This window comes from Salmo salar, chromosome 05 (assembly GCF_965601325.2).
Source record: "Salmo salar chromosome 05, fSalSal1, whole genome shotgun sequence".
In the NCBI taxonomy this organism is placed as follows: Eukaryota; Metazoa; Chordata; class Actinopteri; order Salmoniformes; family Salmonidae; genus Salmo; species Salmo salar.
In genome coordinates this window covers 53,704,393-53,720,696 of record NC_138295.1, presented here as the reverse complement: position 1 = coordinate 53,720,696, position 16,304 = coordinate 53,704,393, and the positions used below count along the sequence as shown (strand labels likewise).

The window sequence follows — 16,304 nt, the reverse complement described above, 5'->3', positions numbered from 1 at the left end:
TACATCCTATTGTGGGGCGGCACATCCAGGACATAAAAGGGCCTACAAAGTATTGCAATTTTGGCACATATACTGTATATACAGAATATACACACAACCTTTAATACCCTTCAATGTAATGTTTTAAATCACCACAAATAAATATGTGCAAAAGGGACCCAAATATTTTAGAATTCATGCTTGGACTTGAGTCCTCACACAAACACACTCACAATATCTTACAGGTAGGATAGTTTATTGCACTTCCCATTTGTCATTAAAAATGCAAAAGATAGCATGACAAGTATGAAATATATTTAAAAAAAATAATATATTGACTTTTAAAAATGTCAAAGTCATTAAGCAGAGCTAATAAATTATGAAAGGTTACCCAACAACACTGCACCACATGCCTGCATACGCCTAAAAGTATGATTTAAACATAATACTTGATCACCATTAGGTATCTGGAATATCCACTAAGCATTGCTTTAAAGTAAATGCAATTTGTCTAAAAGAACCATTACTTCTAGCTGGATAAATACATTGTAAAGCTGCAAATGGCACTTCTTCCCCAGTCAGAGAAACGTTGGCGATTTGATGCAACTTGCCTCATGCAGTTTTTTTTCCCATGTGCTCACTGCGGACTTATTCAACATCAGCTATATAGGATTAAAAATAAAAAAATCTGAATTATTACTGTGGCGATGTTTAAAGCTCTTTGTAACATGTCAGGTCTTGAGTTGACCGAGTGACATTTTGTATTATTAGATATCCACAAGGTAACATTAAACAAAAGGTACAGAGGCATTAAACAAAGTGCTGACACTGATACTTCACGGGAAGAAATGTGTATTAAACACAAATGAGAGGTATCAGTCACATTTGGAAAAGACATACAGTGTGAAGTATGTGCTGAGGTATATGAACATCTCAGTCACTCTGTGTGTATATGACAGTCAATCCATATATTTGTCTAAATTGAGTATTATTAGGGTTTTAAAGAGTTGTAGAGGGTCAGTAACAGCAAATCACTTCAGAGGCAAGAGAAGGTGCATTCTGTGTTATATTATGAAAGGTCAAAGGTGAGTGTTGAGGGTTCACACAGAGAAAGATAGAGGCCTCTAGTGGCCAAAAGGCTGCTTAAGCATGGGCAGCGCCATTGAGGCTTCTGCCATTTTAAAGTACTCTTTCGTGTGGGGATTCCCTATGGGTTGTAAGCCTCAATGGCGCTGCCAATGCTGTCACAGATGCTAGAATGGCACAGATATAAAGATTCCTCTATCACTATGCCTTCACACAGGCTCCATGAAGAGCTCCTCCATTTCCGATCCTCCCTCCAGCTCTCGGAAGGCAGCGTGAGAGCCAATCACAAACATCGTCGCCCCTGAGTGAGATGAGAGACAGTCAATCAAATGGAAGAGATAGGAGATGCTGGGGGGAAAGGAGAGTAAAAGCCTAGGTCATACATTTTGGGCTCCATTGTGAGAAACCAAACACAATGGTTAATCTTAGCACTATATCGCTATCATTTGACAATTTTCATGGCGGGAATTAAAGGACGCAAATCCTATTGGTGTCGTAAAAAGTCATATCTATGCCTCAATTGTCTCAAGGCTCAAAAATCCTTCTTTAACCTATCTACACTGATTGAAGTGGATTTAACAAATGAGGTATCATAGCCTTCACCTGGATTCCCCTGATCAGTCTAAGTCATGGAAAGAGCAGCTGTTCTTAATGTTTTGTATACTCAGTGTATACGCACAACTTTGGATATCACCCCCATCTCAAAGTCGAATGGTTTTGACCGTTTTGGAAGTTATTACTCTCCTTTTCTCCGCAGTGTGCCTCACAAAAGTGATTCCTCGTTATGAAATGATCAACTTTACCCGATATATGTAAAAAATGACCATATACACTGAATGTTTAAAACACAACTACCAAAACTATTGCTGATGGTCACCGTGAACAATCAAAGTAAAATCTATTGTAAACTCCGTTCAGCAGGTAAAGACAGATGAGAGTTGTGTCTCCGGTAGCTTACTTCTATTCCGGTAAAACACAACTTTCAACAGCGCAACTTTCAACAATCTAGCAAATTACAGAGGTTGTCACTCAACTGATATAAAGCCTAATATCGTGCAAGCCATTTTAGCATTTGAATACTGAAGATGCCCGCAGATGAGCAAGATCAGGGACAGGCCGCCTACCTCGCGTTGGTCAGCAAACAAAGCTGGGCACAGTGCGCAGTTTGACTAGGCTACTGATAATTCTTGGGGTTGTTGGCACGCAAAATTACTTGTAAATCAATGACTGTCAACCACAGGAGGTTGGTGGCACCTTAATTGGGGAGGACGGGTTCATGGTAACGGCTGGAGTGGAATGGTATCAAATACATCAAACACATGGTGTCCATGTGTTTCATAACATTCCATTTGCTCCATTCCAGCCATTATCATGAGCCGTCCTCCCCTCAGCAGCCTCCACTGCCGTCAAAACAGTTACATGCTTAGTCCGACAATGAAGGAGAGGATGTGTCATTTGTCACAAAATATGAGGTACCTTCGGAAGGTAAAAAGTATGTAATATGAGCAAAACATGTTAGTGACTGCAATTCGTAAAGTGAATAGATTTTTTGACTGATGTAAGCTACATTTGGATCGGTTTGGGCTTCCATGCAAATCCGTGAATGTTCCATCCCTAATAATTTGTCTCCTTCAAAGAAAAATTCATTTGAAATACATTCCATAATGCATATCTAGAACTAAGTCTACAGTTAACCCAGGTTTGATGTGTACAGTAAAGAGTGAGACGGGGTTATAACTTACCCAGGACCCAAAACACTGCAGCTCCTGCACCAGCCAACCAGAACACAGGGAAAGAGACCGCCCCAGCCAGACCCAATTGGTGAGGTCCGGTCACCTCTTTTCCTGTGGGCAACATAAAAATCACTCCGATTTCAAATACTAGTCACCCTACACCCAAATGATGGATTGATTTCAGTGCCAACAGAAATTATATTTAAATTCCGTAAATGTTGAATTTGCATTAGGATACTGAATTTGAATTTGATTTTTCAATTTGTAATTTGTTTATTTTAAACTGAATTGAATAAACATTGCATTCTGTTTTAAAATTGTTTCAATTTAATTGAATATTGAAATTCAATATTTAAATATTAAGTTTCAATATGGTAGATATTGCATTCATTGTCTGTATATGTCTGTGGTAAACAGAAGCCATTGTGGCATGTTGAATTTATTTCCTTCCTATGAACTTGGCACTAGCTTTTGAACTGTTTTGGCTATAAGCTATTATGATCCTATTCCTAAAAGCTTAGACTCTGGAACATGGACCTATGGGGGGAAAAAAGTTAAACAGCAGGTTGAAACTGAGTGTAAAAGATTGTCGTTGTGGATGTTGTTTCAAAGACGAACACAACAAAATGGACAGCGCTTTCTAAAGTGATGATTAATTCAAAACACCCATATGCATATTAGAGCTTATGCATAGGCTTATGAGCTCAAACCCATAAAAAAAAGAGAAAAACACTGATTTCAAATTATGATTGAGTCTTATACAATACATAGCCTACCGCATATTACACATGGCTGAAAAACATCAAACAAAACTGATTTAAGATGTCTTTGGAACATACAGTTGAAGTCAGAAGTTTACATATACTTAGGTTGGAGTCATTAAAACTCGTTTTACAACCACTACACAAACTTCTTGTTAACAAACTATAGTTTTGGCAAGTCGGTTAGGACATCTACTTTGTGCATGACACAAGTCATTTTTAAAACAATTGTTTACAAACAGATTATTTCACTTCTAACTCACTGTATCACAATTCCAGTGGGTCAGAAGATTACATACACTAAGTTGATTGTGCCTTTAAACAGCTCGGAAAATTCCAGAAAACAATGTCATGGCTTTAGAAGCTTCTGAAGGGCTAATAGACATAATCTGAGTCAATTGGAGGTGTACATGTGGATGTATTTCAAGGCTTATCTTCAAACTCAGTGCCTCTTTGCTTGAAATCAAGGGAAAATCAAAAAAAAAAATCAGCCAAGACCTCAGAAAAAAACCTCCACAAGTCTGGTTCATCCTTGGGAGCAATTTCCAAATGCCTGTAGGTACCACGTTCATCTGTACAAACAATAGTACGCAAATATAAGCACCATAGGACCACGCAGCCGTCATACCGCTCAGGAAGGAGACGCGTTCTGTCTCCTAGAGATGAACGTACTTCCGTGTGAAGAAGTGCAAATCAATCCCAGAACAACAGCAAAGGACCTTGTGAAGATGCTGGAGGAAACAGGTAAAAAAATAAAAAAAATAAGTATCTATATCCACAGTAAAACGAGTCCTATATCGACATAACCTGAAAGTCCGCTCAGCAAGGAAGAAGCCACTGCTCCAAAACTGCCATAAAAAAGCCAGACTACGGTTTGCAACTGCACATGGGGAACAAAGATCATACTTTTTGGAGAAATGTCCTCTGGTCTGATGAAACAAAGGAGGCTTGCAAGCCGAAGAACACCATCCCAACCGTGAAGCATGGGGGTGGCAGCATCATGTTGTGGGGGTGCTTTGCTGCAGGAGGGACTGGTGCATTTCACAAAATAGATGGCATCATGAGAAGGAAAATTATCTGGACATATTGAAGCAACATCAGTCAGGAAGTTAAAGCTTGGTCGCAAAAGGGTCATCCAAAATGGACAATGACCCCAAGCATACTTCCAAAGTTGTGGCAAAATGGCTTAAGGACAACAAAGTCAAGGTATTGGAGTGGCCATCATAAAACCCTGACCTCAATCCTATAGAAGGTTTCTGGGCAGAACTGAAAAAGCATGTGTGAGCAAGGAGGCCTACAAACCTGACTCAGTTACACCAGCTCTGTCAGGAGGAATGGGCCAAAATTCAGCCAACTTATTGTGGGAAGCTTGTGGAAGGCTACCCGAAACATTTGACCCAAGTTAAACAATTTAAAGGCAATGCTACCAAATACTAATTGAGTGTATGTAAACTTCTGACCCATTGAATGTGATGAAAGAAATAAAATCTGAAATAAATCACTCTACTATTATTCTGACATTTCACATTCTTAAAATAAAGTGGTGACACTAACTGACCTAAGACAGGGAATTTTTACTAGGATTAAATGTCAGGAAATGTGAAAAACGGAGTTTAAATGTATTTGGCTAAGGTGTATGTAAACTTCCGACTTCAACTGTAATTGGTCTAGCCTTGAGTGTGGACTGTAATAGTATGCATACTGAATGGACTGGTTACCTTATGCTACGCTCCAAAAGTTCTATACATGAGTCTGGGAGAGAACGTTCAGCCCTAGGCGATGATGTTGGTTCATTGACTGTGCAGGGCGGCATACAGGTAGACTGCAATTATAGTGAATTTGTATGGGATTTTGAATAGCCTAGTAATAGGGATTTATTTTATATTTTCCGAAATAATTGGGTCGCACATTACCTTTAGCTACAGAATATCTCACCACCATGCGTTTCCGTCTCTTCCACTCTCTCTCCTTTATTTTTTGAGCGTGCAGAGGAGCTGTCAACAGTTTAGTGAAATATATGTTTCATTGCGAAAACATGTTATTATCGATGTTCCCAAACAGATTCCACTTGGTTTCCCAAATTAAGCACTGGGTAGCTGCAGTAACAAGGTTGGAGAGCCCATGACATACAGAGTTCGGGAGGAATATCATCTGTCGCGCAACGAGAGCATGCTTCTCAAACAGTGGTTGATGCATAAAATGATTTCTTATATTTATTTCTCAGCACTTCATATTAAGCACAGCTCCGCTATAAAAACTGAAGTAGACTACCAGGGATCATTGAAAAACGGACCGGCGGGAAAGCGCGCAGCCTCCAGTCGCTATTCGAGTGCATACAGATTACATGTTTTTCTCCCCTACCCCTGCCCATTTGATAATGTGCCATTCTAAATCTAAATGTTAAATATTAGTAAAGACAAGATTAAATTGAGAATAGTCTGATGGGTGAAAATATGATTACTTGATGAGAGAACAGCTGTGCAGCCTGAGGCAAGGAAGCTTTCTTTGCCACTTTCTCAAAACATCAATAGCCTATCATGCAGCCCATATGGGTTTTGATTTCTAAGACATTCCAAGGTTTGTATCGGTCACAACTAAAGTTGCCAAATAGGTCCTATACGCTAGGTTTAGAGTTTTTGTTTTTCAAAGGTTCACTTTTATGCTCAAGATAGCCACTTCTTACGCGCACTCGCTCCAGAATGGGAAAAATACCCTGTCTATTTTATTCAGCTAAGTTCAACTATATTCTTCTTTCTATGGCATGGAGCATGGCCAGATGACATACAGTAGGCTTACTCATATTATTTTCTTCTGCAGAAGAAGAAACGTGTTATAATGTTTCTTAAGACCTGACTGAAATAATGGATTTATTGTGATGGTGTATATTAAAGTTGATTTATTTGACTTTAAAATGTAGATATTCCAAAGGTGCACCTCAGCGGCTTATATGCATGGAGGCCTGGAGATGCTAAACGTGTTTCTGTTCATTAACGGTCAATTACATTGAGACCGGCAGTCTTTTGCATGACAACCGGCTGACAATACATTACATTTATTTTTTACTGAAAAGGAATTATCATATATTTTACCTAATAGTGGCACTCTAACATGCGCAAATTGAATGTTATGATGGACATGGCTTTGTATAACCAAAACATACACAGCTCAACAAACTAATGTGCGGGTCCTGTGTGACTCAAATGAACAAAACGAGTGGAGAGTTGTCTGAGAGTTGCATTGTGTGGCACACAGGAGACCTGGGTTAGAACCCCATCAGTCAAACAAGCACGTCTTCAGGTCTCAGACAAGGTTGCGCATCACATGCATGGATCACCAAACCACCTCTGTTGCACTCTCATCAAATAGGCTGCACAGATCTATCTGCTTCCGTTTGCCACTGAAAGTGTTGTTGTCTGCAGTAGACCTGGTTTCGAACCCAGTTACAATGCATTCAGAAAGTATTCAGACCCCTTGACTTTTTCCACATTTTGTTACGTTATAGCCTTATTCTGAAAAAAAAATGTATGTTCCTGATCAATCTACACACAATACCCCAACATGACAAAGCAAAAACAGTTTTCATAAAAAATAAAAACTGAAATAAGTATTCAGACCCTTTACTCAGTACTTTGTTGAAGCACATTTGGCAGTGATTACAGTCTCGAGTCTTCTTGCTACAAGCTTGGAGCTTCTCCCATTCTTATCTGCAGATACATTCTCTCCAGAGATGTTCGATCGGGTTCAAGTCCGGGCCCTGGCTGGGTCACTCAAGGACATTCAGAGACTTGTCTCGAGGCCATTCCTGCGTTGTCTTGGCTGTGCTTAAGGTCGTTGAACTCTGGAGCTCTGTCATAGTGACCATTGGGTTCTTGGTCACCTCCCTGGTCAAGGCCCTTCTCCCCCGATAGCTCAGTTTGGCTGGGCTGCCAGCTCTAGGAAGAGTCTTGGTGGTTCCAAACTTCTTCCATTTAAGAATGATAGAGGCCACTGTGTTCTTGGGGACCTTCAATGCTGCAGAAGTTTTGAGGTACCCTTCCCCAGATCTGTGCCTTCGACCTCATGGCTTGTTTTTTTCCTCTGACATGCACTATCAACTGTGGGACCTTATATAGACAGGTGTGTGCCTTTCCAAATCATGTCCAATCAATTGAATTCACCACAGGTGGAGTCCAATCAATTTTAAAAACATCAAGGATTATAAATGGAAACTGGATGCACCTGAGGTCAATTTAGTCTCATAGCAAAGGGTCTGAATACTTATGTAAATAAGGTCTCTGGTTTATTTTTTATAAATTAGCAAAAATTTCTAAAAACCTGTTTTCGCTTTGTCATTATGGGGTATTATGTGTAGATTGAGGGAAAAAAAATACATTTCAACCATTTTAGAATAAGGCTGTAACAAAATGTGGAAAAGGTCGAGGGGTCTGAATACTTTCCAAATACACTGTATATTGGTGCTGTGATCTCTCAGTATGAGGTCAAAGTGGGGTTAAATGTAACCTGGGGGGTTCGATGAACCAGGCTCTTTTGATGAGTAAACTTGAAGACATGATAGCTTCCTAAACTCACCCCTATGGGCTTTAGCTAAGCGGGCAAACAGTTGTGTAACATGCAGGAGGCCTGGTTCAAACCCAGTCAGTCACAACAGCAAGATTAAATAGGGAGTGGAAAAGCTTTCCTTGGAAGGGCTTTAACCAGGCTATTCAACAGGGCTATTCAACTATATTCTTATGGGGGTCAAATTTTTGTGACATTCCCTTCTAACGTGTCCTGCGCGCGGCATCATAGAGGGGAACAGAAGGCACGTCCATGTTTCAGAAAGCCTAACCTTTCAAGAAAGGGGTCATAATAGGTTACAGCTAAAACGGTTCAGATGATAGAGCCAATTTCATAGGAAGAAAATAAATTCAACATGCCACATTGGCTTCAGAAACCGCCAGAAGCTTCTGTTACCACAGAGAGCGTTTGATTCTTTCCTCTACCTTTCCTGGCTGGCAAAGTACCAGGATGTTGATCTCTGGTTTTGAAAACTGAATCTGAATGCATCTGAGAAGTTGAATATATGAAACTTTGATCAACTTGATAGTTTGTAAACTAGATACATAGACAATGAATGCAATATCTGCCACATTGAAATTGAATATATAAATATTGAATTTGAAGGTTCAATTAAATAAAACAATGCAATATTCATTCAATTCAGTGTCAAATCATGAAATACAAGAATTAAAGTATTACATTTGTGCATTACATATTCCAAAATATTACATTCAAACTCAATATCCTAATATAAATGCAAAATTATGGAATTCAAATACGATCTCTGTTGGCACTGAAATTGCTCCATATCAATCATCTCACAGATCATGACTGCTTTACTCACCAAAGACGACCAGTTTAGACTCCAGGGACTTGAGGTGGATGATGTAGAAGGCACCAACAAACACTGCCAAAGCAATCAGCAGCATGGGAGAGCTGATACTGAGGTAAAGAGGGGGAGATTGGAAGAGGGAAAGAGTTATTCTTTGATAATCACAGATTCTAAATAAACTCAATCCAGCATAGATCTCGGCCTATTCGAACCACTCAGATTTTGAATTTGAAAATAAAATAGGCTGCTGGCAGCAGTCTGTCTAGATGCAATTACTGTGTTTTTATATTCACTGAATACCACAGTGTCTTTAAACTCCTGTCCCACAGCTCTTACATGCAGTAGAGGATGAGGCCGAGGAAGATGAAGGTGTAGTTGCTGTTGTAGGTGTCAAAGTTGCGCACCACCCTCTGGCACAGTTCACCAAAGTTGCGGGGCTTGGTGAACTTCCTATGATCCACGAAGCCAGCCCAGGGACGGATTGTCGCGCGGCGACGATCAAACCACTCCTTGGCCACACTGGCCGAGAGGCCTTTGGGCAGCCACAGCCTGTGAGGCAAGGCAGAAAGCCAGGTTGGTAAACTAAACAGGAGGTATGGGGAGATGGAATCATTTTGTAGCATCAATTCAAGAGACTGATGGTGGACAGAATGAACAACAACACATCATAGCCAGGCATAATACAAGGAAAGGACAAACTGACCCATCTAGTTCCTTTAGTGGTAGGCTAGATTAAGAAAAATATGAGACAAATTCAGATCAGAATTATCCTACAGACACAATAATAGCCACAGAAGAATGACTACAGATGAAGACAGTAAATAAAATGTATTTGGACCGGAACCCGTCACCAACCATGATCCCAGAGGGATACATAGTGCTACAACTCATCAAGTTGATTCAGGTGTGTAAGTGCTGGGCTGGAACAAAAGCCTGCACACCCTGTAGCTCTCCAGGACCAGGTTTACAGACCGCTGGCACTAGAGCAGGACTCTCCAAACCTGTTCCTGGAGAGCCGTCCTGTAGGTTCACTCCAACCCTAATCCCGGCTCACCTGATTCTAATATGTAGCTGGTTGACAAGCTGAAACAGGTTAGTTACAACTGGGGTTTGAGCAAAAACATGCAGGGGGGTAGCTCTCCAGGAACAGGATTGGCAAGCCATGTACTAGACAGATTAACTAACAGATATAGAGACAGAGCTTGAAAAACAATAGCACACACTTTCCCACGACACCTCCGGATCCAGCAGCGTCGGCTGGCTCAGCACTGAAGAGATCCCCTGCCTTGGAGTCCATGTCTACAAGGCAGTTCTCACCCTTTGGGACACCAGATTTCATTAGAGTAACTGATGCTGATGTAGGAAAGATGTAGGCTAAAATACAACATTGCAGTGACAGAAAATAGACATAAAAGGTTAATGGTACTGTTTCACAAGTGATAACAAATCCTCTCACACAATGCAAAACTACGCTTTCAATTGTTGTCACCAATGAATAATGCACAGTGAAAAACCTAGAGACTGTAGGGAGAGTCTGGGGTTATGGAATGGAAAATGTTTGTCATCATTGATGGGCTTGCCACAGACAGTTCAATTGCTTCATCGTTAAGCTAGCTAACGTTAGTTAGAATATAAATAACTGAATCACAGAAACGAGCTAACACACACACGTTGTTCACTGTCATTACTCGAAACCTTGAATATCTCCCTTTTTTACATTTTTTTAATACTAAATAACGATTCCTGTCGAAGAAGCCTTAACAGCCACATGCCCATTCCTTCATGTCAATTATTGTTACGTTTAGCCACTATTCTATCATTGCATATGAAAACGAATAGCTTTTGCTACATATAAAATAGTTACATAAATCATATTTTTGAAGGCATACTCACAGTAGTTGAAAATGTTTACTGCTGTGCTCAGAAATACAAAAAACACAAAAATGTACTTCTGCTGTGCTGTTGGTCAGCGGATGTGCCGTGGAACGAAATTGAACGCTGGGTCTAACTTCCGGTAAAAACAAAGTTCATGAATTTCAAATTAAAAGTCAAAAATAGGATAGACTACTTTTAAATGTGAACTTGATCAAGACCATGTCTTTTTATTCATTTATTACTGGAAAAAATATTATCCATTTAACTGGAGTAGCTATTTATGAATTAAGAGTTATCAATGAACATTATGTAACAGGAATATCCAGGTGAACAAAAAGGAGAGCAGTCGTTGATGAAGTCAAATCAAAATCAATCCGGTTTAATACAGCACTACAGGAAACACCTACAGAACAGAAGCATATAAAATGTCTAGCGGTCCTTATATATTAATGACACATCACTGAATGTTCTGTAAACACCAGCCAGAGGCTTGTAGGAAGTCACATCAGCTGCTACATAATCACACAGTGTCAAAGATACATTATCAGTGTGTCCTCAAATCCAGTCTTGTGTCAAACTTTAACCATAACATTCAACACTGGCAGACATTTGATACTGGCAGTTAAACAGGTAAAACATAATATAATCAATATAGTTAGTTACAATAGATCATTTTGTACTAACAGGCGCAAAGCGACTTAATTAAATATAGATAGATAGGTTACCCAAGGAAATGCATCTGTCTGTGTCTCCTCACACAATTATGTTTATTATATATCAACAGTAAATCAAATACAGGGAAAGAATTACCCAAATAATTTCCCATTACTGCATATCTGATATTTATTCTGTGCCACTTTCTGGATGTCTGGAAAATGTATGATGTAAAAATGATCATACATTTTGATGTTTTATTATATTTAAGTTTCTGGTTGAAATAAGAAGCACACATTTCAGATGGTAGCCCATGCACATTTAATACTTCACCTGGAAAATAGCATACTAATTATTTATACCTGTCAATACATATACAATGAAATAGACAAGTATTTATTTTCTTTGCGAGCAAATTGACATCAAACTCAAGAGGTATGACAATAGTTTTGGTATGAAAGGCATGAAGTAACAAATACTTTGAAAAGTAAGACAACATCACAACAGTGTTAAAAACAGATATTGTGTATTACTGGAGAAGGCATTTTACTTTCAAGACAAAAAATGCAAAGTTTTGTTTTCAAGATACAGGACAGCAGCTCAAATGTGTGTTCCGTGTCATACTAATGAGCAGCAATCTGATGCGCAATGTTCATGTGGACTTCTAACAATGTTCTGTAAGTTCAAGCTAGTTCAGTCATATCTTGTTGATCCAAGAGCCGGGTTCTTGTGGGTATGTACTAGACCCCATCTCCTCTTACTGGTGGAAGTGAGAATATGCCTCTCAATCCACTGTCTGATGCCCTTTCCCCGAAGGCCCCTGCCATGTTTTCTCCCTGTTGTGAATGTGCCTTCCTAGTGAGTCTACTTGAAGCACTTGCAGCAGGGATTGCATGTAGGCCTACAATTTTTCCTCCATTTGACTTGTTTGAAGCCTAGTTAATACACTTGTGATAAAGCATTTTCTTTTGGACACTTGTATAGTCTCTCACAATTGTGTGTGAAACCTCATAAGCACCGTCAGATGAGCCAGATCACCGTTCTCTCCAGTGTAAACAAACTGTTGAAATGTTGTCGTGCATGCTGAATTCTGATATTTTATACATTTTGTGCATTCTCATTATGCCTTGCCAAATTTCCACTGTGTAAAGGCTTTGCCACAGTCACGAAAGAGATGTATTTCTCTCCTGTTTGGATTCTCAAGTTGGGTGGGTGTCAGGGCTGAGATATTTCTCACAAACACAGCAATTAGCCTATAAGATTTATTTCCTGTGTGTCTTCATGTGCATTTTAAGATTTCCATTCTGAGCAAATCCTTTGCCACAATAATCACAACAATATGGTTTCTCCCCTGTATGAATCCTCCTGTGCGCGCTCAGATTAGCAGTATTGCTGAAACATTTGCTACAATCATGGCAGCTGTATGGTTTCTCCCCTGTGTGAACTCTCATGTGTCCTGTGTAATTTGATCTGGTGCTGAAACTTTTGCCACAAACGGAACAGAGATATGGCTTCTCCCCAGTATGTCTCCTCCTGTGCAAAACCAGATGTCCACTTTGAGTGAATCCTTGGCCACATTCCTGGCAGCAATATGGTTTCTCGCCGGTGTGAGTCCTTTTGTGTCCGATCAAATTGGCGGCATCGCTGAAACACCTGCCACAATCATCACAGCGGTATGGTTTCTCTCCTGTGTGAACCCTCATGTGCTTTTTCAGCCTAAGCTTCGTGGTGAACATTTTACCACAAACATGACAAAACTCAGGCTCAGCTACGACATGAGTTTGGAGGTGATCTTTCATACTCTCTTTAGAATCTAGGTGCTTTCCACACACACCACAGGGATGTTCTTTATCCTCTATATGTGCATGACTTTGCACATGATTAAAAAAGGGACGCTTGTACCGAAAAGACCTCCCACAAACCTTACAAGAACATGGAGTACATTTCATGCCATTTGCACTGCTATAAGTTTGTTTTCTTTTTTGTTTTCTTGTGGTCTTTGGTTTGTGTGACTTTAAAACAGACTGCGCTCCTTTGCTTTCCATCCCATTGACATGTTCACTCTTTTTACTCTGAGCTGAAGAACAGGTTGGTTCTGATATTCTGTAGTCCTCTCCATCAGATTCTATTTTTATCTGTCCAGTTACCATGTTTGGTTGAGAGTCTCTCTCCCTATTTTCCTCACTTTGGATTTGCAAGGACTGAGTTGGGTCCTGATCATAATCACTTACACAGAAAGGATCAAATATGAACTCTCTGGTGTCAGACTCCAGCCACTGAAGTTGCTTTTTGAGTTCCTCCTGCTCCTTTTTTACCCGTATGGGCTTGCTGTCCTCCTGTCCAAGACTAGGGCTCCAGTCCTGCTCACAGGGCTGCTGCTCAGGGTGAACCTCCTCTTCCAATACAGTGAGCTGCTGGAGGTCTGGAGGGAGAGATGTCTACTAATGTTACAATACAACTGATGTCAAAATTGATAAAAGGTCAAAAATACAGTTCTGGTCAATTTAACAGCTGCATAATGGAGTAAGATGCTCGAGGCTTTTGGATATAATAATCCATCAAATATTGACTGAATTATAGTACATCAACAAAAAATCTAAAACGGGCAAAAAACAATTAGGCTATGTGGCAAGTGAATTTACACCCTACAAAAACAGGGAAATAATAGCTGGAACGGGAGGAATCCTGAGGGCGAGCATGCGCGTTGCTTCTTCAAGAATGTCTAGACATAATGTTACTTTTGTGGACACTGACTCTCAAAATGAAATAACTAACATTGTTAATTTGTATAAAATGTAGGTTGAATAATAAATATCACAAACCTGCTCTTTGTAACTTTATCTCAGGTTTAATAACGATGTCAAGAATATTCTGTAGACGGTCGTTCTCCTCTTTCGAACGGGAAACCTCTTCCTGGTACTCCGCTATCGTTTTTTCAACTGCCCCAAATATCTCCTCAGCAGCCACAGTTAACCGCTGGTTGAGAAACACTCTCAACATCTGTATTTTAGACATTTTTACAGAATACTAGTGCTAGCTAGCTAACAATCAGTGACAACGCTCTTCTTTGACAACAACTCCGTTCATCAATGATAGATATGTATCTACTGTGCCAAAAGCATGCGTAGTGTGTGCACCTCGGCATAACGCATTCTGCGATGTCGCTACCTACAGGAGTGGAGTGGACGCAGTCAATTCGGATTTCTGTGAACTTGCTCCATTTCATAAACGATCACGAACATTCATTTCGCTCCTTATGTGTACCACTCAAGGGTGGGACCAAGTCACTATTGTTCGAGTCACAAACAAGTCTCAAAATGGTCCGAATCTCAATATTTGTTAATACCACACAAACTACCGAAACTACAGGCTACGAATGGACAGAGAGATAGGCCCTTGTGTTCATTTTATCAAATTTCTCCAATGCCAATTCAGTGTGTCTTGTTTGCAAATAATTAAATGTGAGATGTCATTATGAATCTTAGCATGATACATTCAAAAGTTAGGCCTACCTCTCCACCCTTAGAACGAGTAGGCCTACCAACGCAGAAAAATGTAAGCTTTAATTGCTGGCTAGTCTGGCTACTCTTCTTCTATGGATTAACCCAATGTAAACATCTATTGTACCGAAAGTGAATATCTTAATCAATTCATAGTGACATAATTCGATTATTTCCCAAGCAGTCTCCTAGTCTATAGGTTTTATCTCAGCCTCAATGTCAAAGAAACTAAACAATGATATCGCATGTGCATCGGAGTCATGTCTTTCCAGGGTATTTTACAGCTTGTTTCTAGCGTTACTTTAAATAATCAGATATGTTTTATTTTCTTCAAAATCTTAAACTAACAATGGGTAGGTCTGCACTTTTTGGCATTTTCTTTAATAAAAGGTACACTGTAAAACTTTTCCCTGTAAATTTACAGCATTATACTGGCACCACAGCTGCCAGTTTAATACTGTAATTTTGCTTTACAGCAGTGATGCTGTAATATAGTTTACAGTATGATTTTCCTTAATGTAAAACATATTACAGCATCCTTGCTGTACATTTACAGCAAGTTTCCTTCAATAATCAGTCTTCCAGATAGATGACACAGACACAGGAACCTTAGTATAAAACTATTTAGTAATAAAATGCAATTGCAGACAGAGATTCACATACAGAATACCTCAGTAGTCAATAAATATCTGTGTGGTGAAACACGAGACAACACTCTTTATACTTAGTTGGTGTGAACAACCTACTGTCAATCATACTTTAACATTGTTGCATTTGATTAGATACAAAGTATCTAAGATGAGGAAAAACATGTCTAGACTGGTTTCTCACTCTACTATCTCAGCCTTGAGGCTGTGTGACTATCAGCAGGTGCAGGCAGTTCTCAGCCTGAGAACTAAAGCAGTACATCTCCATTACCCAGTACTTTTCCATCATTGCACATTGCAAGCATACAAAGGTTATTACATATATACAGTAATCATGGCATTGGTGTAGCCCCACACCCGACCCCCAGGGTAACCCCCAACACCTCGATCGACACCATCCGTTTTGAGAAACCCAATAGAGTATTTCCTGAAATACAAAAAAGTAAGAGTGTTAGTGTATACTTACTAGACATCTCTAGATAGGTACAAATATACTATATATTTCTGTTCCACCTTAAATCAAATAAATGTATTACCAAGCATGATCAGCCTTGATGTGTCTGGCAAAGGAATTTGGGCCTTATTAAGTTCCAGTGACCTAAAATCACAAAACATACAGTTGAAGTCAGAAGTTTACATACACCTTAGCCAAATACATTTAAACTCAGTTTTTCACAATTCCTGACATTTAATCTTAG

General features: G+C 39.6%; 1 protein-coding gene across 6 annotated transcripts; it reads right to left on the bottom strand.

The window, feature by feature from the left end:
- Positions 1–218: 218 nt before the first annotated feature.
- On the bottom strand, positions 219–10,947 carry LOC106605101 (prenylated Rab acceptor protein 1). 6 transcript variants are annotated; one of them, XM_014200409.2, is made up of 7 exons: positions 10,824–10,947; positions 10,154–10,248; positions 9,634–9,657; positions 9,267–9,479; positions 8,943–9,040; positions 2,808–2,909; positions 219–1,366 (listed from the first exon to the last, which is right to left on the bottom strand). In XM_014200409.2, the coding sequence occupies exons 2-7, from the start codon at positions 10,225–10,227 to the stop codon at positions 1,275–1,277; spliced, it is 603 nt and encodes a 200-aa protein (XP_014055884.1). In that variant the 5' UTR covers positions 10,228–10,248; positions 10,824–10,947; the 3' UTR covers positions 219–1,274. The 6 variants fall into 6 exon arrangements, with proteins under 6 accessions (XP_014055884.1, XP_014055881.1, XP_014055883.1 ...); XM_014200406.3 differs by having other exon boundaries at positions 10,154–10,304; positions 10,824–10,927; XM_014200408.2 differs by lacking the exon at positions 9,634–9,657 and having other exon boundaries at positions 9,267–9,512.
- Positions 10,948–16,304: the final 5,357 nt, after the last annotated feature.